This window comes from Rutilus rutilus, assembly GCF_951802725.1.
Source record: "Rutilus rutilus genome assembly, chromosome: 10".
NCBI lineage: Eukaryota > Metazoa > Chordata > Actinopteri > Cypriniformes > Leuciscidae > Rutilus > Rutilus rutilus.
The window spans coordinates 21,101,755-21,126,891 of record NC_140215.1 but is presented as its reverse complement, the minus strand read 5'-3'; the positions used below and the strand labels follow the sequence as shown (position 1 = coordinate 21,126,891).

The 25,137-nt window shown below is 38.4% G+C and overlaps 4 protein-coding genes across 9 annotated transcripts; 3 read left to right on the top strand and 1 right to left on the bottom strand.

Annotated features, from left to right (window-relative positions):
• Positions 1 to 226: 226 nt before the first annotated feature.
• LOC311298958 (kelch-like protein 9) lies at positions 227 to 6,841 on the top strand. Of its 2 annotated transcripts, none has more exons than XM_084422324.1 (8): positions 227 to 498; positions 871 to 914; positions 1,345 to 1,609; positions 1,745 to 1,877; positions 3,545 to 3,741; positions 3,842 to 4,688; positions 4,779 to 4,892; positions 6,002 to 6,841. In XM_084422324.1, the coding sequence occupies exons 2-8, from the start codon at positions 910 to 912 to the stop codon at positions 6,496 to 6,498; spliced, it is 2,058 nt and encodes a 685-aa protein (XP_084278450.1). In that variant the 5' UTR covers positions 227 to 498; positions 871 to 909; the 3' UTR covers positions 6,499 to 6,841. The 2 variants fall into 2 exon arrangements, with proteins under 2 accessions (XP_084278450.1, XP_084278449.1); XM_084422323.1 differs by having other exon boundaries at positions 232 to 498; positions 1,339 to 1,609.
• Positions 6,842 to 8,287: 1,446 nt separating this feature from the next.
• On the top strand, positions 8,288 to 11,368 carry hsd3b1 (hydroxy-delta-5-steroid dehydrogenase, 3 beta- and steroid delta-isomerase 1). The gene is made up of 3 exons (XM_084420895.1): positions 8,288 to 8,556; positions 8,873 to 9,037; positions 10,194 to 11,368. The coding sequence occupies exons 1-3, from the start codon at positions 8,379 to 8,381 to the stop codon at positions 11,000 to 11,002; spliced, it is 1,152 nt and encodes a 383-aa protein (XP_084277021.1). The 5' UTR covers positions 8,288 to 8,378; the 3' UTR covers positions 11,003 to 11,368.
• Positions 11,369 to 12,181: 813 nt separating this feature from the next.
• Positions 12,182 to 18,379, top strand: pla1a (phospholipase A1 member A). Of its 3 annotated transcripts, none has more exons than XM_084420894.1 (11): positions 12,182 to 12,264; positions 14,259 to 14,478; positions 14,572 to 14,749; positions 14,979 to 15,087; positions 15,760 to 15,861; positions 16,002 to 16,094; positions 16,184 to 16,369; positions 16,895 to 16,984; positions 17,301 to 17,409; positions 17,541 to 17,696; positions 17,849 to 18,379. In XM_084420894.1, the coding sequence occupies exons 3-11, from the start codon at positions 14,576 to 14,578 to the stop codon at positions 17,928 to 17,930; spliced, it is 1,101 nt and encodes a 366-aa protein (XP_084277020.1). In that variant the 5' UTR covers positions 12,182 to 12,264; positions 14,259 to 14,478; positions 14,572 to 14,575; the 3' UTR covers positions 17,931 to 18,379. The 3 variants fall into 3 exon arrangements, with proteins under 3 accessions (XP_084277020.1, XP_084277019.1, XP_084277018.1); XM_084420893.1 differs by lacking the exon at positions 12,182 to 12,264 and adding an exon at positions 12,273 to 13,651 and having other exon boundaries at positions 16,202 to 16,369; XM_084420892.1 differs by lacking the exon at positions 12,182 to 12,264 and adding an exon at positions 12,273 to 13,651.
• popdc2 (popeye domain cAMP effector 2) lies at positions 17,718 to 25,104 on the bottom strand. 3 transcript variants are annotated; one of them, XM_084420897.1, is made up of 4 exons: positions 23,703 to 25,104; positions 21,593 to 21,701; positions 21,039 to 21,453; positions 17,718 to 19,111 (listed from the first exon to the last, which is right to left on the bottom strand). In XM_084420897.1, the coding sequence occupies exons 1-4, from the start codon at positions 24,191 to 24,193 to the stop codon at positions 19,029 to 19,031; spliced, it is 1,098 nt and encodes a 365-aa protein (XP_084277023.1). In that variant the 5' UTR covers positions 24,194 to 25,104; the 3' UTR covers positions 17,718 to 19,028. The 3 variants fall into 3 exon arrangements, 2 of the variants coding, with proteins under 2 accessions (XP_084277023.1, XP_084277022.1); XR_014628919.1 differs by having other exon boundaries at positions 18,085 to 19,111; positions 20,897 to 21,453; XM_084420896.1 differs by having other exon boundaries at positions 18,085 to 19,111; positions 20,951 to 21,453.
• Between the last annotated feature and the right edge of the window lie 33 nt (positions 25,105 to 25,137).

The window sequence follows — 25,137 nt, the reverse complement described above, 5'->3', positions numbered from 1 at the left end:
ACTAATTCAGTGGCTGTACGGCTTTTAAAGGGCCACCATGCATTTTTCTGTAGTTTAATTGGTAATTGGTTCTTTCCTTGGGTCTTTAACATGAAGCTTTTTTGTTTGCCATTTTTACAGTCACTATACAGTAAATAAACTGCTAAAGCAGCACATAAAAGCGATGCAAATCAGGCTTCCTCTTTTACAGCAGCTATGGGTTCAACTCGTGAGTATCAAACACAACATCACAGTGCAGATGCAGCAGAAGGAAGAGCTAAGGCATGCCTATAATAAGTAACATGTCAAAATGAGGAAGAGAGAACGTTTTGAAATAACATGTAAGGGTGTGTGTGTTTAAAAGAGAAAGAGAGAGAGAAGTGACACAGGAAGTCAATGAGGTTGTGGTAAACAGACTCTACATACCCAGTTGTGTCGACTGAATGTGATCACAGCATGATGCTTTGTGTTATAATGAGAAGACACTTTTGAAACCCCCAGAGAAAGCACCACGTCTCGGTAAGCTCCTTTCATTTCATGTAGTCCATCTTTCCTGAATTTCCCCCCTCTTATAAACTTTACTTTTGTGTGTCAGTGCATTGAAGAGGATGGGTAAGAGTAGTACTGTTACTTAGAAGTAAGTATTTAGCTTAAGTTTATCTGCCAGTTATCTTTGTGATCTCAACTGAAGAAACTCCCTCATTCCACACACACATATAGAGATGAGGCCGTGTTTGTCTAATCGGCATCTTTTTTGTGTTCGTTGCACATAGATGGCAGCGCTAACTTCCCCTTTCTGAACTTGCTGTTGAAACTTAGACACTCTGATCCAAATATTTTTCCTGCCGATCTGGTGAAACACTTAACCATTTGTTCTCATTTTTCTACCAGAAATCCTTTGTGGACAGCAAATAAGCAGATACAAAAAGCATGGGGTAAGTTCTGATTGCTTTAAGATATTGCATCATGGGGCCTTTCATTGAAGGACAGGTGGATTCATGTTGTATTTATTAACTTTGCACTTTCATACATCATTTCTTCATTGTTGTATTGTATCCCTTAAAAGTAGATTTTAAGTTTAGTTTAGTTTTTTTGTTTTTAAAAAACACGTTTTCTTGTTGAGGCTGCGTCTCAGGATACAGAAATCAGAAAAGGGTGCAAATAAAGTACATAAAATAATGCAGTTGGTTAGTGAACTGTATGAATTGAATAAAAATGGTCAACTAAATATTTATGTTAATTATTATTATAAAATAATATACAATAAGAGGAAATGAGGATCTAACAGTCGCATGTAGGACCTCTCACACCTTTGCGAGCCCTCTGACTGTAGAAGTTTTAAAAATGATTTTCTTTCAGAAACAGTGGGGAGGAAGGAAAACTGCATCGCAGACTTTCACGAATAGGAAGCAGATCGCAGAGGGAGCCGCCGCGACCCCCTCCTCAAACAGACAAGCCCCCAACGGTGGTTCCTCCAAGACCACCTGAGACCACTCCAAAACCTCCAGAACCTGCACCAAAACCAGTTGTAATCCCCCCAAAACCTGCAGTGTCTCAAAAGCCCAGTGCCCCTCCGAGGCCACAAATACAAGTGTTCAACAGCACGGAGCATGGCACTGCCATACTCAAGGTAAGACAAAGGACATATATGAAAACAGGCTGTTACTGGTGTAGTTGACTGCCTAAAACAGAGAAATACAGTGTATTTACTGGTGTATTTCACTGCAAATAGTATATATTAATGGCAGATTTTGCCGTGTCGCAGGGGTTGGATCATTTTCGTGGTGATGAGACACTTTGTGATGTGACTCTGGTACCTGGTGACAGCAGTGAAACTTTCCCAGTTCACAGGGTCATCATGGCTTCAGCCAGTGACTACTTCAAAGCCATGTTCACTGGTGAGTCTCGCCAAACAAGAGGAGAATATTCTCTTATCAAAGCTTATTACAGTTGTTGTTTTGTTGTTTAATATAACTGCTGTTTATCAGTTTGTATGATTCTGGCTAAATCTGGCTCTATTTATCCCTCCCCAAAAAATAGAGATCCACTTCATATTGGTACCATATTGGTTATCAGTCAATAATAGAGATGTTTTATTTAATTTATCGATACTGATTGATATTGGATAGTTCCTTGGTCATGCTCATTTCCCCTATGTTTAGATTTACATTACCTTTGCCGTCATCTAACACTCTCTTAAAAATAATCTTTAAAAACACTAATAATTTTAAACACTGTTAAGTTACATTTTTAGTAAATATATGTATACTCCCTCCTCATGCTGTACATTAATTTTGTAAGTACAATCAACTTGGATGTTTAAGGCATTTCGACTTAAAGGAGTAGTTCACTTTAAAATTAAAATTAGCCCATGATTTACTCACCCTCAAGCCATAGGTGTGTATGACTTTCTTCTTACAGACAAATACAATCGGAGTTATATTAATAAACACCCTGAAGCTTCCGAACTTTATAATGGCAGTGGATTCCATCCATTGCAACCATCAGATTAAAGCTAGAAAAAGTGCATCCATCCCTTATAAAAGAACTCCACACAGCTCTAGGGGGTTAATAAAGGCCTTCTGAAGCAAAGCGATGAGTTTGTGTAAGAAAAAAATATTAATACTTAACACGCTACAAAGTAAAATTCTAGCTTCCGGCCAAACGGCCATACACAGTCTACTTGCATATAAAGCGCAACTTACGCAACTTGTGCATCATGGCGTAGCGTAAATATCAGTAGTATGTTGCATTACTCGCATAGGTTGCGCTTTACACTTAAGTCGAATCCGTATGTTCGTTTGCTAGTTATTTACTTTATAAAGTTTTAAATATGGATTTTTTCTTACACAAACTCATCACTTTGCTTCAGAAGGCCTTTATTAACCCCCTAGAGCCGTGTGGAGTTCTTTTATAATGGATGGATGCACTTTTTTGAGCTTCAATCTGATGGTCACAATGGTTGCAATCCACTGCCATTATAAAGCTTGGAAGCTTCAGGGTGTTTATTAATATAACTCCGATTGTATTCGTCTGAAAGAAGAAAGTCATATACACTTAGGATGGCTTGACGGTGAGTGAATAATGGGCTAATATTCATTTTAAATGAACTACTCCTTTAAATTACATTAAACTTTTGTAAAAATAAGTTGAATCTTGTTAAAAGTTGAAAATTGCTTAACTTATTTTGATGAGTTAAAGCAATGTAAAATTGATGTTGTCATAACTTATTGCTCATATAATTTTTTACAGTGTATAGACAAAAATATTATATTGGTGATCAGCCATAACATCAAAATAATTATTATACTGTAAAAAGTAAAAAAAGAACAAATCATCTGATTTACAGTGAAAAGCCATAAACTGACAGTCACAGAATTCACTGTTTATGTGTAACTTATCAAGTATCCACCAGAATGTACATTTTTGTAGTATTTTGTCCAAACGTGTCTATTTATTCTTTCTACATTGTAGTTTATAATTAGGTTACCAAGGAAAAGCATTTTCTCTCTGCACTCTACTTCACACTGATCAAATCAATTCCCTTTCTCTTTTGATGTGTCAGGAGGCATGAGAGAGCAGGAGCTGAAGGAGATTAAGCTCCATGGCGTGAGCACGACCGGCCTGAAGAACATCATCGAGTTCATCTACACATCTCGTCTGAGCCTGAGTCTCGGCACCCTTCAGGACACACTAGAGGCGGCGAGCTTCCTCCAGGTGCTTCCCGTTCTCAGCTTCTGCAACCAGCTTCTTAGCAGTGAGGTACAAACACTTAAGATGTGGTGTTCATGTTTCCTTTGCATTAATTATTCATCTGCGCATGACGGCAGTTTTCAAATAAGCCACGTTTTTTACATGGCAGATCACTATCGAAAACTGCGTGGAAGTGGAGCGCATTGCCAGAGATCTTCTTCTGGAAGACGTCCAAAGGCACGTCCACATGTTTGTGTGCGAGAACTTCTCCGCGTTGATGCAGAGCGGCCGCCTCCTGCAGTTGTCCGAGGCGAGCATGACGTACGCCCTCTCCAGCGACTCTCTGAGGGGTTTCACTGAGATGGAGCTGTACCGCATCGCTCGTGCCTGGCTGTCCCATAAACAAAGCGAGCGTCGTTCTGCTTCCTTCTCCCTGATGCGCCACATCCGCTTCCCTCTGATGTCCCCAGCTGAACTCCTCCAGATCTCTCAGGAGGACCAGATGGAAGAAGGAGCAGCAAGCGTGGCAAAGGAGGAAGTGGTGCCGTTCATGCGATCGGACACGGCCTGTGTCAACCTCCTCCTGGAGGCCAGCAACTATCAGATGCTTCCCTTCCTCCAGCCGGCGCTGCAGACGGAACGGACCCGGATTCGATCCGACTGCACTCACCTGGTGGTTCTGGGTGGTGTGATGAGGCAGCAACTCGTGGTCAGCAAAGAGCTCAAGCTGTACGATGAGGAAGACGGCGGCACCTGGAGGGCCCTCCAACCTATGGAGGTCCCTCGTTACCAGCACGGAGTGGCTCTTCTAGGGGGTTTTCTTTACATTGTAGGAGGTCAGAGCACTTATGACACCAAGGGTAAGACAGCTGTTGACAGCGCGTACAGGTACGATCCTCGCTTTGACCGCTGGTTGCAGGTGGCCTCTCTGAATGAGAAGAGGACGTTCTTCCATCTGAGCGCTCTGAAGGGGAAGCTCTATGCTGTTGGAGGGAGAAATGCCACTGGGGAGATTGGTAAGGACATGTTTTAGCAGTTACACTGTACAGAATGTTCTGTTCTGCCTTAAAATACTGTGGAAAAACAGAAAACTGTCTGTCATTTAGATTCGGTGGAGTGCTACAACTTGAACAAGAACGAGTGGACTTTTGTTGCACCGATGCATGAACCTCATTATGGACACGCTGGCACGGTACATGGAGGTCTGATGTATGTGTCAGGTGAGTATCCACAATGGGAGCTCAAAAATGTGAGATGAATGCGAAAAGGACAACTATATTGTGCATTAATGTGGTAACATCTGCCCTGCATAATGAGGGGAGATTCTGTAAAGTAATTAAATCTGGCTCACAAAGCATGTGGCCTTAATTCACCACAGTCCTCAGCATGAGTCTAATGAATGCACTACACAAGAATTCTTTTATTACTCTTTTTTTTCTTTTTTTTTTTTAAAGAAAGAGTACTGTTTAGAGGTCTCTTAGCAACTTTGCAATCTTCACCTAATGGCGAAGTTCCCGGAACAAGACTCAAAAGCAACATGAAACAGATAACCAGGAAACAGAGCTGCTTCAAGCTGAACTGGGTCACTCATCTGAGGTTATAGACCGCAGTCAAAAAAGGGGATGGCAGGCCTGTTGTGAAACCATGAGAATGTTCCTGCTTGAAGAATTGCAAAGCATTCAAACATAATAAAAAATAAGGACATCTGAAGAAGAAAAAAGTACAATAAAAATAATAATATAGAGGCACTTTTGTGTCATTTCCACCACCACACAAAGTTTTTCAAAAGTTTGTGTACTTATTTACCAAAGTAAAAATCCAGCTTGAGCTGAAATCAGATTTGTGAAATTGTAATTATATTAATTAAAAAGTATCAATAAAATAGCAAATAAAAGGTCTATTTAATTTAATTTAATTATTAATTTAAATTATTTTTACATTAAATGCTAACTATAAAATTAGACCTATCAAGACTGCTGAGAGTCAGTCATTTTATCTCCAAAAAGGTAAAAAATCTTCAAGTCATTTCCACCACAGAATGCTATATTAAACACAAACCATAATTTGAGTTGTAGTAGAAACGACACTGGTGTGAAATTTCAATTTGGCTTTTTCAATGATGCATATACACTGTTGGACATTGGTGGTGGATTGAGTTTTGTGCAAGTGGTTGTCTGGTCTCAGTAGAAGACTTGAGTCCTATTCTTCGGCCTCTTAACCACATCCTTCCTGCTGATTTGTGTTTCTGCACAAATAAATAAGCTTCCTCTAAAAAGTCAAATGAACATCCATTTGTTAATTAAGTTGCATTCATCTTTTATACCATCAGGTGGGATCACAAGAGATGCTTTCCAGAAAGAGCTGCTGTGTTATGAGCCTGATAGAGACTTGTGGAGCAGACGAGCAGACATGATGGAGCTTCGTGGTCTCCACTGCATGTGCACCGTGGGCGACCGTCTCTACGTCATGGGTGGAAACCACTTCCGGGGGACTAATGACTACGATGATGTGCTAAGCTGTGAGTTCTACAGCCCTGCGTCTGACCAGTGGACAGTGGTGGCTCCGATGCCCAGGGGTCAGAGCGACGTTGGGGTGGCCGTCTTTAAGGAGCGCATCTACGTGGTGGGTGGTTACTCCTGGAACAGCAGGTGTATGGTGGATATCGTGCAGTGTTATGACCCTGAGAAGGATGAGTGGGAGAAGGTGTTCAATGTCCTCGAGCCTCTCGGAGGAATACGGGCCTGCACTATGACAGTTCATTGTCCAAAAGGTTCAGCGGATGAGGCTGAAATACAAGAGTGTCCTCTTTCAACATCCAAAGGCTGAACAGATGTTTTGATATCACTATTGGTCTTTGCATGTGAGATACTGAAATTAGCTTCACATTGCTAGTGATGTGTTTTGCAAAAACAGATTTAATGGTTTGATTATTGAACATGCCACTTTGGGGCAAGGGAAAATCATTTGCTTGTAAAAAAAGCTCTTAGTGTACCGTACTGTACTGTGTTTTTGAATGTGCTTGACTGTACTTAAATGCTGCTCTCGTTCAGTGACTGATGCCAAATATGAGGGCCACAGTGCTTAATGTTGCATCTCTAAATTATTCTGTTTTATTTTTGCTTCAAATACTTTTATATGCTTTGCAAAAAATAAACTTTTTTTCAATCAATTAATTTGTGTTTGGTACCTTTTTGTATACATTTCTCTTAACAGAACAACATTTCTATTGTTTACAGTCAAGCAAAAAAAATAATAATAATCCTGCATTATAATGTTTAATTATATGCTATTCTGGGTCTTTTTGACCCCAAATGATGTTTGCTGAAAAAAAAAAACTCCTCCATCTACATGCCATGAGACTTTAGCTCTACAAACAAACAAAAATAAATAAATTGGAATGATATCTGGTTGTATGTTAGCGTGAAAAATAAAACTGTTTAAAAATACATTTTAAAAATACCTTAAATCCCCCAAACACCGCACAATTGTAGATAAAACATTAATAAAGTGAGTGATATTACATTTGTTTTTTGTTTTTTTATTACATTATTATGTTACAAAATCACATTTTACTGTCAGGGGTCTGTCAGTGTACATTCAATACGAATAGTGCATATGGGTTAATTACTTATTTTTGTTTTTAGTAATGGCTGGTTACACTATAGTATAGTTTAGAAAATATACACTATATATATATATATAGTTTGGGGTCAGTAAGGTTTATTTTTTTTTTTTATTAATACTTCTATTCAGAAAGGATGCATTAAATTGATCAAAAGTGACGGTAAAGACATTTATAATGTTACAAAAAATTTGTTTCACATAAATGATGTTCTGTTTATATTCTTCAAAGAATCCTTTAAAAAAAACTTTAAAAATCACATTTTCCACAAAAATATTGAGCAACACAACTGTTTTCAACATTATATAATGATTTCATGTTTTGAAAAAGACATTTATAATGTTACAAAAGATTTCTGTTTCAAATAAATGTTGTTTTGTTTATATTCTTTGAAGAATCCTAAAAAAAGTATCACATTTTCCACAAAAATATTGAGCAACACAACTGTTTTCAACATTATATAATGATTTCATGTTTTGAAAAAGTCATTAGACAGATCGTCTGAAGCCAAAGAACAACTATCCCACAGTCTGTAGATACCTTGAGTAAATGTGAAAGACTACAGTCAAAACTGAGTGAAGAATGTTCCCTCTCTCATATCCGCATTAAAGGCAGTCTAAGTATATATATATATATATATATATATATATATATATTAGTAAAATAGCCATTTCCTAAAGTATGCTAAAAATACAATTAAGACAAATGAGGAGAAAGAATTAAACTTGTAAAATTGTTATTAAATCCCTAAGATCCCCGTATGTATCTCTCATTTGACAACATGTAAAGCCTTGCATAAAGAAAACCTATTCAGTTGATTCATTGTCATTCAGTTGACTGATTGCCAACAGTTGCTGTCTTTGTAAAAACAGGAATCTTAAAAATAAGCAGACTGCTGACTTGCACCTTGACATTGTTTCTCAAATCCTCTCCCCAGCCTGTGGCATTGAGGCTGTCCTTGGCAGATAGTACGGCTTAAAAACACACCACCCTCCCAGTCTGCTCCATTATCTCCGAGGTCTCATCACGCCACTGTGGTTTCCAGTCCTGCTCTCTAGTACGGTTGTATAGTGGCATTACACAAATGAGTGAAGTGGTGCCGGTGGAAGTTTCCATGGCTCTGTCAGGAGAAGTGTGTGTGGTGACAGGAGCCTGCGGGTTTCTGGGAGAAACACTGATCAGACTGTTGCTGGAAGAGAAGGTTGCTGAGATCCGACTGCTGGATAAAAACATCCGGTCTGAGCTAATACAGTCTCTTGATGGTAAGTGCATACTTCCATTACAGTATATTCTCATCTAAAATAGCAAATCCCTCTTGTATTTCTCCTTTTTGTGGAATCTGTTGGTCTCTATTTATATTCATTGGTTTTGTGGTGTCTCTTAGTCTCTAGTAGTTGGCATTCTTCCTGTTTTGCACTCTACTTGAGAATATTAAGAATACAGATAATATACACATATAATGTAAACCATTCGCGTGACATTTCTGTCTTTTTTTACTAAGAAACAAAAGATGGCAAATAGAGAAATACATCAAATCAATACTCTGGCTTTGATTTGTTTCTCTGCCTGTGTCCTCAGATTGCAGGGGAGAGACTAAAGTGAGTGTTTTTGAGGGGGATATCAGGGACCGTGAGCTGCTGAGAAGAGCCTGTAAAGGAGCAGCACTTGTTTTTCACACTGCATCTCTCATCGATGTCATTGGAGCAGTTGAATACAGTGAATTATATGGAGTCAATGTTAAAGGTGAGAGATCTGTACTGGTCTTTTGCACATGGTAACAAGTCTGAATGAATTTGAGCTAAGAGGAAAAAAAATTCAGTATGAATATAGAGTTTGGTCACAATTTGTTTTTTACAGTACAACAAAAAGTGAGCATATTTTGTATCAATGGTTCTTAAACTGGGGGGCCGGAGCCCACTAGGGGGCCACCGGAAATTTAGAAACAAGCTTTAAAATAAGCTGAACAAAAAACCAAGATATTTCTTATTTTAATTCATCTTCTCAACAATTGTGCTTTGTCTTTGAAGAACCAGGATTACCATGGTCTTGGAAAGACTGGATATAATCAAATAATAACAACAGCATTTCACATTTTTCACATTTCACAAGCTCTAAAATAATTTATCCTTGTAAAATAAAATATCCTTATCCTTAATGTCCTTATCCTTAAACCTTATCCTGTAAATCACAACGACTGGAAAATGTATGTGAATTCATTGTTTAAAAAGAGAGGGACACCTGAAAAATATTCAGTTCTACCAGAAAGACTCTGGAGATAAAATGATATAACAAGAGTAAATTTATTAATAGCTCAGCAAGCATAGTCTTTGGCGTAGGCCCCGTCCTTAGCAAGCAATGCGAGGGTAACGGAATCTGCAAATCCCGCCTGAAGATGAAGGCAGGGGCGCAGCCGACCCCCTGGAGGTAAAGGAAGGGACCATCCTTGGAGGTGGTTGGGGAGGATGGAGGTAATTGGCGCCGTCAGTATCTGCGAACTCAGACGGATGTAAGTACCATTCTTTTATACTGAGAGTGTTAACACATGATTGGTTAGAAGTGAGTTAATTCATGACGCGCTGATTGAGTCTTCCTGGCAGAAATGTAATTATTCTAATTTTAGTAACTTATCTTAATATATGGACACTGTAAAATAAGACAAATTCTGAAAACATGTCTTACCAAAGGAAACCTATTAGCCTTCATGGGCCTTCGGTTATTGTTGTGGACAATGGGGGGGACCAAAAAAAGGTTGAGAACTACTTATTTAAAAGATACTTGCTTTAGCAAAACAAATAAAACCATAAAAGATATATGCTAACATATCAAAATATGCTAACACAACACAATATAGTAATAATGAGGTTCATAGGCAATGAAAATGTTTTTTTCCCCATGGCAGGAACACAGCTGCTGCTGGAGACCTGCATCCAAGAAAACGTGGCCTCCTTCATTTATACTAGCAGCCTTGAGGTGGCTGGTCCCAATCCCCGCGGTGATCCAATCATTAACGGCGATGAGGACACCCCCTACTCCGCCTGTCTTAAGTTTAGCTACAGCAAAACCAAGCAGGAGGCTGAACAGATTTGCCTTCAGGCCAATGGAGAGCTGCTCCGCAATGGAGGTCAGCTGGCTACTTGTGCATTGCGGCCCATGTACATCTATGGACCAGGCTGTCGATTTACTTTAGGCCACATGAGGGATGGAATCCGCAATGGAAACGTGCTGCTGAGAACATCACGACGTGAGGCAAAAGTGAATCCTGTTTACGTGGGAAACGTAGCCCTGGCACATCTACAAGCAGGTCAGGCCCTCAGAGATTCTCAGAAAAGGGCAGTGATGGGTGGAAACTTCTATTACATATCAGACAACACGCCACCTGTCAGCTACTCGGACTTCAACTATGCTGTTCTTTCACCATTAGGCTTTGGGATACAAGAAAGGCCCATTTTGCCCTTACCACTTCTATATCTTCTGTCATTCCTCATGGAATTACTGCATGTTGTGCTCCGACCCTTCCTGAGGTTCACTCCACCCCTAAATAGGCAGTTACTGACCATGTTAAACACACCATTTAGTTTCTCATATCAAAAAGCTCACAGGGATTTCGGATATTGCCCTCGTTACGACTGGGAAGAGGCACGCAAGCGCACTACCGATTGGCTAGCGTCTGTCTTACCCACAGAGAGACAGCAAATTAACTTGAAATAAACTAACATCATGTTTATGAATACTGTGCTACCTGTTTTTTTTTCAGCAGCCATGTTCTCCCTGTTGATTTATAGTAATATTTATAGTAATATAATAGTTTCTACCTAACCCTAGATCCACAGTAGAAGAAAACATTAGATGTCCAGTGTCTTGGATAATGCATGTTTTACATAATTAAAAACAAAACTTGGAAATGACTGTATATTATGTTTACACTTGTCTCAAAAAAAATGTAATAAATATCCATATAAAGAAAAAATGATAAGCTATTACTCATTCCAACAAAGCATTGCTTTATTGAATGAATGAATGTATGTAAAAAAAAAAATCTGAAATTTATCAGAAATAAAGAGAAAAAAGTATGAATGCTAGTTAGGCACTGTGAATTTTGAATGCAAATAATGACTTATAAGCAAATGACTGTATATTGTGGTAATTTATAGACCCAGGGCCTAAAACTAACTTTGTTCCAAACCTGCCAATGGCCGGTGTCTTAAGAAAAATTACCGGCTTTAAATAATTTACCAGCCATGAGACATCTAGATTAATCCTTATTAAAGTTACAAAAGTTATCCAGTCAAGAGCATTGATTTTTCTTTGTCTTTTGTAGTTTGATTAAAATTAAAAACACAGACAGCAGCAGGAATATTAGGCTGCTGTCCCTTTAAGAGCTAATGCACGGATCCAGTTTACACATGCATTTTCTTTCTTAAATGTTGGCAGTCAATTAAGACAAAACTGACTGTTTACGAGGATACTTGCCAAGATGGGAATTTTGGCAATTTTGTTTGAATATGTCTGTTCAACTGCAACAAGACGTGAAAGAGAGCTGAATTCAGTATTCAAAAATTGCTCGCTGTCTGAGACACGGATTTATGTGCACGTGGTTCGGATGTGTGCGCACACAACACTTCCCATACACACAGCGTGTGAGAAACGAATTGAGTTCCCTTACCCTCATCTGTCTCGAGTGTCGTTCACATTCATGTTCTCAAAACATTGCATTGTTAGAATTCATAAAAATGTTACAGACCAACTGGCAAATGACACCGTTTCATATACTCGCCAACACAGATTTTACTCGGATTTGGCGCTTGGCGAGTGTGACAAGCGGTGCGAGACCAAGAGCCGTGAGAACAGAGGGAGTAACACCGGCGTAACCCGGGAGTAACACTGTTTGCCACACCGGCCATCTCACGGAGGAGCTCCGGATGGATTAAAGGAGTGACGACAGTGAAGGAAGAGAGAGGACCAGGCCTGTGGTATTTACGTTGTGTTTTGTTTGTGTGTGTGTGTGGCAGTCGTCCATGAGGGGCTGCCGCTTTACTTTCATTTTGTGTTATTTTATCATTATTATTTTTATTTTATAATTTAAGTGTGTTAAATGTTCGCCGGGTTTCCACCTCCTTTTTCCCTTATCAACTAACCTCATTACAGCGAGTGTTCATTTTAGACCGTGTCTACCTATTTGAGTCTGTGTCTCTTGTTGTGATTGTTACGCCTGTAGGTGGCGACACGTGACTGAATTTATTCATTTACTCAACCGATTCATTCAAAAACACTTCTGTATTGTCCAGGAACTATTTTCGTTTGCCGAGTAAAAATTGACAAAGTAAATGGCAATATTGTGTAAGAAACTTAAGGGGCACATATTGTTTGTGCGTTGCAGACCTGAGATGCAGTGTTGAGGAATGGAAACAATCGCAAAAGTTGACTATTTTGAAATTGAACAAAATGTGAACTATGAACTTGACAAGGCTTCCTAAAATCTCAGGTGCAAAACTCTGACAGAAGTAGACGCAGCGCAACAGTCAAAGACGTGCATCCAGGCCATGTTTACATGGCTGGTACACTACAATAATTTTACCTCGTTTTACAGTCTAGAGGAGTTGAGGCTGTTGATTGTTTGATTTTTGTTTGATTTTTGAGTGGATTTTAGAATTTAAAAGTTGTGATATTCTGAGGAACAACATTTTGGCAGAAGACAGCTGTATGGGGGAGTCTGAACAAACAAATAGCTGTTGATAATAATGTCTTTCAAGTGATGCCAACTGATTGTGTTAATTTCACTTCAATTAATCTAAAACCCTTCTGAGAGTTTTGGCTCGACATTGTGCTAAAGAGGCCAGAGTCCAGCCTCGGGATAAACAATCAAACATTTCATCTGTGAGGTCATGGGTTCTCAACCAGCTGCAGACCAGTGGACTGATCACTTGTTTTTCATTATTGTAGTCCAATACAAAGTCACCATTAGCTACATAAGCTATCACAGGATGGATGCAGGGAGTTAATTTCTCTCAGGTTTACATGCTGACATGGTTTATAACAGCACACCAGGAACGAAAGGAAAAGCCCTTCATCTCACTTAATCGGATATTGTAGCATTTTTCTCAGAAACAGTCATTGTGTAACAGATTGTGGCTGGCTATTAAGTGGATTCCAGGCTTCTTAAGGCAACTAGTTGAAGAACAGGAACAACACACGTTGAAAGGATGCAGAAAGACAAAGAACGATTTTGCTCTTGAACAGGAATCTAACCAGCAGAAACTTCTCACTCAGCTGATTTAGCACTGTTGATCAATAAAGCCATGGCTTGGAAATGGATCAAAGCTTTTGTTTGTTTGTCAGTGTGTGTCACCTCTGCTGTGGGTAAGATCATATTTGCTACATTTTTAATTATGCCAGTTATATTAGGTGTATGTGAACGCAACACACACAAATGTATTTAAATGATTGAGTACAGCTGTTTTATTTGGAGTTGCTTGAAGTTATAGTGTGTCAATAAGTGGTTCACAGATCAACAATTGTGAATGTAAGTGCGTACAGAATTTGATTTTAAATGTTTACTAATCCATTGTTTCATTGAAAGAGACCATTTCACCTCTTTAAAATATCGAAAGATGCAGACTGAGAATTACAAAATGAAAGTACAAAATCATTGGAATAAAAAAACATGTTGAATTGCACTAATCAAAATGAAAAATTATTTTCTTTAATAGTGCTTGCATTTTTGGTGGCTGCAATTTAATATGTTTGTATTTAAATTCAATACAAATTATTAACCTTTCAAAGTTCATTTCATAATATTTCACTTTACAAATTCGCCTCTATATGTCAAACTTACACATCTGGGAATTGCAGGGAAAGCAGTGTCAGGTGAATCCGGTAAAACTACCAATTATAGGTTATAAAATCTCAAAAATGTGTTTTACTTTTTGGGATACTCATGAGCTCTCACATGCGTACAACTTTACAGGTGATGAGGAACCATCCCGAAGCAAGTGTGCTGACTTCAACAACACCACCTGGCAGGAATACAGACAGAACACCAAGCTCCAGGTTCAGTACCTTCTCCTTACCCGAAAGAATGCAGACTGTGCCAGCCTATTCACGCAGGATTGCCTCAACCATACCCAGAAACACACGGCTTACTTCAACTCATCACTCCCCACTAAAGTCATTGTTCATGGATACAGGTGAAGCATTTAATCAGCAGCATTTTGTAACAGGAAAGAAGTCCATGTGAATGATCTCTTACGCAGATGATTCCTTGATTTACTGCGATTCAGAGCCATGGGCAGTAAACCTTCCTGGGTGAGTGGCTTAGCCCAGGCTCTACTGCAGGAAGAGGACGTGAACGTTCTGGTGGTGGACTGGGTCTATGGAGCCTCCTTTGCTTATAACCTGGTAGTAGAGAACTACAAGGAGGTGGCAGTGCAGATATCGGTGCTTATCAATCAGCTTACGGTAATTTTTCCGATTATGTCAAAGTATTATAGAATCCATTGTCATTATAGAACACTTGACCACTACATACAAATGGCTGCACAGCTGTTGAGTCCTCTGTAAGCAGTGTTCATCTGGCAGAAGTAATAACATAATAAACTTGTTCACAACGATCAATAGTAACAGTCAACGCAAAGTACATTGCAAAGAGTAATATGACATTTAAAAGTACACTGATGTTCTTTTGTAGAAGTATGGAAGCACACTGGAATCTTTCCATTTCATCGGTGTGAGTCTTGGAGCACATGTGTGTGGATTTGTGGGGACCCTATTTGAAGGCAAGCTGGGTCGAATCACAGGTAATATTTTAATTCAATGCCTAAATAAAAGTAAATTGATAAGTTGATAAAATAAGAGACCATATTGAAAATATATCATAATCTTCTAAATGTCATTAAAGCACATGTTATTAATAGATATGTTCACAATTTATCAAATAAAATACTATAAAATTTAATTGCACAACAAAATAATGAAAATAATGCATAATTCAATTCTAATATTCATGTTAAATTTTCAATTCAGCTTGTCCCTCAAATTCTTATGCTGACAATATCATTTGTCAAGAAAAAAAGAAAGATTATTAAAAACCGGGTTTCATTTGTGCGCTTATCTGCGTAGTCTCTTCTGATTTGCGTAATGCAATTGCATAATGACTCTATGTAATGATAAAGCCTGCCATAGGACCATGTAGGCTGTTCATTTTGTCCTGATACGAAGATGCTAGACTTATGAGTGGAACAAAGACCAACACTGCACCACACTGAAAGAGTCTTTCAGACAAAAGCAGAGGCCACGAGTGCACTCCAAATAAACAATGACTTATTGTTACACCACACAACCTTGGTGAGAAAACAAGATGTTGTTTGATACTTTAAACTAAAGTGTGTAATGTGTTTATGCAGAATCCTAAATGTGAATCATTTTGTATCATACAGAACATATACTGTATGTGAGTTTTGTGTGCACAGGTCTGGACCCAGCAGGACCCATGTTTAAGAGTGCTGATCCATTTGACCGTCTGGATTCATCTGATGCCTTGTTTGTTGAGGCCATCCACACTGACTCTGACTGTAAATCTATTTTCATTTATTTTGGAACGCAGGACATTTATTATTAAACTACAAGAGTTCATATAAGTATGCCACTGGTGCTATTTTAATACAGAAGTAGCCTGTAACACAACTGAACTGAAAATGTGTACATTTGCTAGACTTTGGAATATCCATTCCTGTCGGACATGTGGACTTCTTCTTAAATGGTGGAATGGACCAAGCCGGTTGCGCACGCTCAAGGTTTGCTTCAAGTAAGTTGCCAGCAAAAGCTGGCCAAACACTAACAGAGGTATTAAGCTTAAAAATGTACCGTAGCTTCAGAATCTGTCTATGTTGTCAGTTTTTATCTACTTTCCAGTGTATGGCTATGTCATTTGTGACCACATGAGGGCACTGCATGTCTACATGAGCGCCCTGAACGGCTCCTGTCTGCTTGTTGGTTTCCCCTGCTCCAGTTATGAGGAATTCCTGGCAGGAAAATGCATCACCTGTGAGGGACCCTTCAATGGCACATGCCCACAAATAGGTAATAAAGTTAACAGGATGATTTAAAGAAAAATATTGAACATTTTTAAGTCTGATTGTGAACACAAATATATATGTAAAAAAATGTTTTACACATGTTGTTCTTAAAAGTGACAAGAATCTGTAGCTTTTGAATTTAATTAAATCAACATTTTACATTTTCTTACTAAAATAACCTTGATGGACAAACTTTTTTGTAGTTCAAATGATGAGATGTGTCTTCATAAGGAGGATGGCCATGGTTCACACGCATGTCCTCAATTAGTGAAAATGTGAATAACAATTCTGCGGGGGGTTGCATGCTAATCTAATTTTGGACGGTAATGACCTTGATGTCCTAGTTCATTTAGGTGTTTAATCAGGCTTGACTTTTTCTTTGTGTGCATGAGTGACTCAAACTGCTGGAAATGTTTCACTTGAGGCTGATTATGTAACAAAAGGATAAAAAAAATTCACGTAATGTACGACACAAGCCTTTGCCCAATTGCTCTCCGTCAGTGTCTGTTTCTATATGTGTGTATTTTAGGCTTGTTAAAGAACAGTGGGATAACAGCAACTCCACTGCCAAATCAAGAGAAAGTCTATCTCCTGACCACTGCTACGGCTCCATATTGTGGTATATGACTTTGTGCATTTAGTCCACTCTCACAGATACTGCATGTATTAACACCTTGATTTATGTCTTAATTATACTTTCATATTAACTCAAATAAAACAAGCCTTGGTTAGCATTTCTTTCAAAAACATTACAAAATCATACTGAACCCATACTTTTGAATGGTAGAATATAGTCACCCAAAAATAAAAAGTAAAAGTCACTACAGGCTTAGTGTAATCAATAGAAACTTTACTGCCATATGTAACAGTAAATAAATGAAGTGTTATGTCAATGACACATAATAATGCCACTCATGCCCATACTCTTTTTTTAGCGCATCACATCGTTGTGGATTTGAAGGTTTCCACATTAGACAAGACTGCTGAGGTTCAGCTCACCCTGATCTCTACAGGACTCCCTGAGACAGAGCTAAAATTCAAACTGTGTGTATTCCATTTCGAGTTTTACCAGCAAGTCATGATCAATGAGCCATAGCCTGTGTTCATTTATTACAGGTTCAGCCCTTTAACTGTTTAAAACATGTGTGTGAATATGTTTGTACATTATTTTTCAGACATACAGATGAAACTGCGTATAAAAAGGTGGCTGCACACCCGGAGCGACTGTGTAAAATTGACTCAGTGCAGCTGAAAAACACAGGAGCTCGATTCTACAGACAAGGAGACATTCATTTTGAGTATATATGCATCTCTGAAGTCCCTCACACCAGGTAAATGCAGCCTTAATATTTGCCTTTAAACTTACTTTACTCTTTCTGCACACTCATTTCAGGAATTACACAATATTTTGATTTAGATATCAAATGTGCACATCCAATGTAATACTGTATTTAATTATATTTTATTTGTGCTCTGTGTGCAGAGGGTTGGATCCATTATGCGTGAAGAACATTAATATTGGACGGGGAGCACCATGGTCACATGACTTTGTACAAGTGTGCTAAATTAATAAAACAACACGAAATCTACTTAAGAGAGCTTATACATTAACCAGCTTTCAAGCGAAGTTCACACACTAAAACTTTTTTAGCATATTTAGGTTAGGAGACATTAAAGCTCGGTGACAAAGACATAAATAGGATACAAGGGGACACAAATGCTTTGTTAGATATATTTATTGTGTTTTCACAAATAATGTAAAATATGATTTCAGATACTTTTGTTTTTATGTGCACTGTTCCAGAGAGTGTTATAATGATATTTCAGTCGAGAGGAATTTAACGTACCTGAATTTCTGTTTAGTTTTGTTAGACAACAATCAACAACAAAAATATTGTGAATTATGAAAGTCGGTCATTCAACATACAGCAGTTATTTTATGTGTTAATGTATGTGCTGAACATACTGGTTCATTTTCAATGATTAAAAATGTATACTCAAGGTACAGAATTTCTATATTTTGGCACTCTGATTAGTGTTTATAACTGCACACTGCATACTTGATATTACAAATTAGTATCTGTCCATTCACAATTAGTAATAAGGCTAATCTCTGCTTTGAAATGGCATCAATATCAAGTCACGGTTTTAACCCAGCACTTAACAGTTGGCCCCATGAAAATACATTTTCATAACATGGTCAGTATACAGTTTCAGTACATGATGAGCATTTATTAACTTCCTATTATGATAAAGCACACACTTTTGTAATACATCTCAGTATCTACCTACTATCAATAAACTCTGAGGTGTTCAAATTAAATAAAAATTGATTTGTTTGTGTTGAAAAGTCTAATTTGTTGCTTTTAACTTACAAATCCTGTACAGTATTCCAAACAGATTTAACCAACAAGCACATGCCATTTCGAATAAATGTAAAACAGCCATGTTGAAATCACAGCGATGTGGAATCATATATAGCACAGTATCAGAAAAAAAAAAGGTTTGTGAATCTGTTTTGTCCTAAACAAAAGTACATTTGATGGATCGTTTACTGTTCTGTGCTAATGTTTTCTTCAATCATATAAAAGTAAACCGCTATGATGGTTATTTAATGGAGAAATCGTTCAGATGTGATGGTCTTTATGCTGCTGAAACCATTCCTACAGCTTTGGGGTGTCAGTAGGGGCCAGTGGGGCACGTCCTCTTTGGGAACGAAGTGGAAGACTTCCTGGAGTATCATCCTCTGATGGCACATCAAAATGTCATTGAATTATTTCAACACTGAAATAAATTCCATAACGCAATTCAGCACAACATAATCATATTTAAAGACATGTTTTTATCCATCGGTGTAGTTCCCACATCGTTTTCGGTAAGACAGGCTGTATTTCTGGACATGATCCATATACCTCATTCCTTTGGAAACTAGCGTGTGAAGGTCATGTCTCAAATGACAACGGAACCCTCCCCCTCCCACACCTGTCCCACTATCCAGTACCCTACAAAGTGCAATCTGCCCCTTGCTGGCAAAGCCAAGTATTTGGAGAGGGAGGAGTGCTGGATTGCTGGATGAACAGACTTGGCATGTTTGGATCCCTGGATATCCCAAACCCCTTCCAGTCTTTCATCCAGCCTCTGGCACAAGTGTATGTAATCAAATAAAGACAGTCTCATTCTAAGCATAGAAACATCTAACACAAAATATTCTAAGAAGGAAACACTGAATATAACTCCACTACCATGTACTAAATAAAACTCATCTCTCACCCAAGGGAGCCTTTCCTCTGCCAGAAAGGACACACGTTAAATTAGGACATACCATAGACTTTCTTTGTGGTAAAACAATTAAAAGTTAAACATACTGTAATTATTAAAGAGTAACCCAAAGCCTACACTGCTAAATTAATAGTTTTAATATAATAATCAGAGGTGGACAGTAAAAAGGACATTTACTTGAGTACTGTACTTTAGTACACTTTTTGAGTATTATTTTTTTCTGGAAACTTTTTACTTTAACTTCACTACATTTGAAAGACCAATATACTCCACTACATTTCTGTCAAGGTCTTTGAGTAGAAAGTAGTCACGTCAGTTTGGTTGGAAATGAAAGTCGGGTTGACGTCAGAACCCGAATGATGTTGATTTCTGATGTCAACCCGATTTTCACTTTCAACCACAATACAATGTCTGTCCAACGTTGGAGATTAATGTCAATCTGGCGTTGGATTCTGACATCAACCTGATTTTCATTTTGATTGTCAACGTTGGGTTTGGTCTTCTAAATGCGAATTTTGTCATTGTTTTGGAGCACACTAGCTTGTATATAACAGCAAGGCTAACATATTTACTAAAAGCCAAAACCTTTAAATAGGGCACTATTTGAGGGAACAGCCATTTGGGTGTCTGAAACCATTATTGCATTATGTTATTGAGTGCACTAATTCAATCTCACATTCAATCCCACTACTAGAACTGTGTTCCAGAAATAAATTTGATATTGATATTACTAGTCTTTTACTAAGACTAGATGTCATCCGTTTTTTCTTTTTACCTTGTAGGATGTTACAACGGGGTCCCTGTCAATAATAAGCCTACAATGTAAAGTATTTTATTATAATTCAATTTTAAATGAATAGTATTATCAATATAATAAGAAGAGAAATGATTTTTAAAGGAAAAAACATTTACTTTTTAACCTTTGAAGACATCTGGGCAACTTTTTGTTCAAAACAATATTCTTATAGAATATTAATTTTCAATGTAATATAATAATCACTATATATGAATGAACTATTGTCCTTCCTTCCCTCCATGTGAATTCAGCAGATGACACTAAAGACATAAATATAATCCAGGTCTAAAAATAGCACAAAATATAACAATTCATCATGCACATTCATCAGTCTGCATTCTCTTAATCACTGAGTGTTTGTGCAGCTCAAATGTCCAGTTAGTACAGTTGTGCCTCTTCATGCAAACCAGCCCCGTCTATACCGACCCACCCGTCAATCCTTACTTGTGTACTTACATTGTGATTTAAGAAGTGTTCCAGTGTGTTAAGCTTCAAAACCCCAATCTTTACTTCAAATATTCCCTCTCACTCCCGTAGTCCATTAGGGAGCCTGTCATATCAGCAAAGTCCTCCAGAACCAAGCTGGTTGAGTCCTCACCAGAGGGCATCTCTGTGTCTGAGGGCCAGAGCTGGTGTGGAGGTTTGGGCACAGGGGTCTTTCCCTGGTCCGGATGGAAGGTTCTTCCATCTGAGCGCTGGTTAGACGGTGCTGGATCAGCCTTCACGACTGTGGGATCTCCTTGGCTTCCCCTGGGCGGTGAGCTAGTGCTGCCACCCTCACTGCCCTGTGGCGAGGGGGCGAGGACGTGGTAGAGACTGGGCAGACGAATATCAAGGCGCACACCGCTCTTGGCAAACAGCTTGTCATTGAGAGAATACAGTTTGTCAGCAATATCACTTCCGAGCATGACAGAGAAAAGTCGAGCGATGTAACGATCCTTAGACAGCAGAAGGTAAAGCCGACGTCTGCGCCAAGAGATGTAACGGCAGTCAGTCTCTGCGGTTAGTGTCACCTGAGGTCAAAAGGGTCATGGGATGTTTAAAGGCATGCAGTATTTCATGGTTGCATGAACTGAATAATTTAGCAAAATGGCACAGACTAAAATATGTTGCCATGATGTACCCAATAACATAAAACCAGTGTTATCATACCTGGAAGTTGCCCTCCTCTGTTGGTCTTAGAGACTCCCATTCAGGAGAGTCAAGAAATTGGTGAGGAAAGATGTAATGGAGAAACTGACCTTCTAAGGACACTCTAATCCTGTAAAAGCAGAAACACATATGTCAAGTTCTTAGAAGTGTCCTTTTTTGTATTAATGTTGGTTTAATATGGTTTTGAATAAGCTTAAAGTCAGTATGAAATGAAAACTCGCCTATTTTATAAATGCATGTTATTGATATCATTGTGAAGGATTCATCCATGCGGATGTTTCATTTTTTTTTAAATGCCATAACTGAACCTCCCGGTGAAACGAAAGACTTCTCTCTGGTGACATATGCCAGATTTTCATAGAGTAGTGCAGGGATGACTTATTTTGTGTAGGCTAAAACCCAGAAACAAGTTAGCATTTTACCACTTCCAGTTCCATCATCCTGAAGTCAATGGGTTTTTTGAATAGGTTTTTGGTTAAATGCTTGAAATAAGGTCTGTGGTGAACACAAGCTCAACATATTTTCACATTTTATTCTACAACATAAAATACATCGGTAGCCTAATACCCTCTTGTGATTTTTTTTTTAAAGCTTGCTCATAAAAGTTCATAAAGTGTTCATTTGCGAAGATTTCATAAAAATCATAAGCTTTTGTTAGTCACACACCATATTTTCTGCAATAATCCAAAAGCCAATGAAAAAATACTATGGGGGTTTTGTTGAGGGAACCGGTGTGATGCTAACTTCTGGGCTGTCCTACAAAAATACGCCACCCCTGAACCCCTCCACAACTGACTGCAAGCTCACATTCATTTTTGAGGGCAATTCCCCAATCTCAAAATCCAATCAACAACTGATGGATAAAACCAAGTCCTACTATATATATATTACATTACAATGTGATATACATTACAATATGTATTTAAAGATCTGTTACTTATTCTGTTTCATTGTGACTTTAAATTGAATGACTCTAAAAATGTCATGTGGTTTCACCATGAGGTAAAAAGTAAAAACATTTATTTTAACCTTAAATACACATGAGCATAAACATCATTATTTTCGAAAAAGGTTTACAACATAATTTTCAAGATAAATATCACACATATGAATTAATAATTCATAAATATTACATTTTGGGGAAGCATTTTCACCATGACATTCCGCAACCTGAACTAATCTTGCTTTGTCATAAAATGTCAAATTATCTGAGATTTTAAGAGACTAAAGGCCTGTTCACACCCATAACTAACTGTAATGATAAAGATATGGTTATAAAAATCATTCTACATTAAAAAGAAAAGCAGAGTCCACACCACAACTATAATGATAATGGCACAGAGGAAAGTAACCGGTGAATCACTTTCAAGATGTTTTTTTCCCCCTGCTGATGAATGATAAAAACATTTGACAGCCAAGAATCCATCCTGCTTTTCAGAACTAGAGAATTCATGCAGATGACATAACTGCAGCACTCACTTATAACAAACAGAATGCTATTGTTGATTATAGTTATCTTTATAGTTATAGTTATTGTTCTTGGTGTGAACGGGCCTTTATTGACCTTGAGTCATGAGGGTCTGCAGGGGTCCTCTCTATGATATCATTTCCGGTTTGTTTTTTTCACCACATGATTTGGCAGACAAAAGTGTTTCGTATAAGCAGTTTAATTAAAATATGTTATATTATAAAAGTCTACTAATGACGCTTTTTCTTCATGAATGCAAGTCACCTTTATTTCTATTGCACTTTATACAATACAGATTGTTTCAAAGCAGCTTCACATTGATAAACAGGAAAATAACTATCAATGACGCAAACTCAAATACGAGTCCAATTCAAGGTTTGCTCTCTGTATTAATTGCATTTTTAACTATTTTTTATTAGGTAGGACAAAAAACGTCATTGACCCCCAAAAATATTTTTTGTGCTATTTATTATGACTCAGAATGAACAGCTTGCATATTGCGAGCTAAAACAAACATTGACGTTGGTACACTTTTAGGTAAAAAAGCAGATATTTACAGTGTTTAAACCAGTTCAAGATCAACCACTAATAGAGAGAGAACCAATGTATGTCTACAACTCTTTGATATGTTCTGTTTCTCACCTGCCAGAAATGAGAAAAGACAGCTGATCAATGGGCGTCTTCCCCTCCACGGCATACGTCTCCTCAGTCGCTAGAGAAAGCACTTTGTTCTCGCTGGCAGCCGTGATCTCCTTGAACACCTGCACAGGTACATCCAGCGGCAGATAGACCGCCGTGTAAAGCGCAGAAAGCTCCTCGTTGGCTAAACCTTCCTGCATCAGCCGAAAAATCAGATGACACACCTGGGCCAAACACTGCAGCATCAGCAGCAGGTTCCAGATGAAGACATCAAGGCCGCACACCGTCAGCCAGCCCCACATAGCCAAACAGAGGAAAGCGGGAGCCAAAAAACTGAAGATGTACAGAGCCCCATATGCTGTACTACCACCCATATAGCCCAAAAAAAGAATGGTGTTACCCAGATGGTAGATGGCACCTTCAGTGCTGTTGGTCCATCCATTGCAGAGCGTGTGATTGTAAATTATGGTGTCAATAAAGTCGCCACTATTCATGTTTGTGCCTCTGCTGTCTCTCAATGGAATACTGAATTAAAAAAAGTGTCATCAAATACCTTGATGGAAAAAGTAGTGGTTCATAAGCCCAAGGTATTAAAAAGGTTGTTAAAAAGCCTAGATATTAGATTCAAAAAGATTGTTCCCCGCAGACTCTAACAGTCAATGCACCACTTGCTGCCAGAAACAGTTGGAATGAAGGAAGCTTCATAATTCCGTTCCATTGACACCCGCTTTTCCTTTAAAAATGCAGCCCTATAATGTCTCTGCTTCTGTTCCCTGACCCACACTAGACTGAAGACTGTTGGAAACATGGAGCAGGAGAGGCGGGGGTAGAGACCATGAGAAGGATAACCATGTTTGGAATTGAAACCCAAGGAGGAAAGAGCCAGGGACAGAAAGCAGACTCGCTACTTAACATAACACAATGATGGCCGGGCAGAGTGGTTACGATAACAAGTGACATGGAGAGAAGCTTTCACTGACATTTGGGAAGATCTTTGAAAGCTCTGCCAGATGTCAACAACACTCATTTTCTCTCAATCAAACAGTAAATTTGTATTCCAGTTCTTCTGGTGTTTGAGGGAAGGAGGGTCCTAGGCTATGGGGGGCAGCATACTTAAAGAATCTGAGACAGATCAAATAACAGGGGAGATCATGTAACACTGTTTACCTCCCCCTCCCTGGCCATTCCTGTGTGTAGTTTCACATAACTTGGCCCAGCAATTGTCGGTAGATAATGTAATACACTATTCTGCTGCTTAGCAATGGGGTGCAGGAGTGGAGTTTTTTTCTTTCTTTTATATTATTATTATTTAAATAAGATACGTCAAGCTGTGCTATATTGTCAAAATCGCTAAGAGTGACATGCAATATAATTCACATGTGAACAAGCACCATGTGTTTATAGCAAAAAACTGCAAACTAACTTTACCGCGGTAATT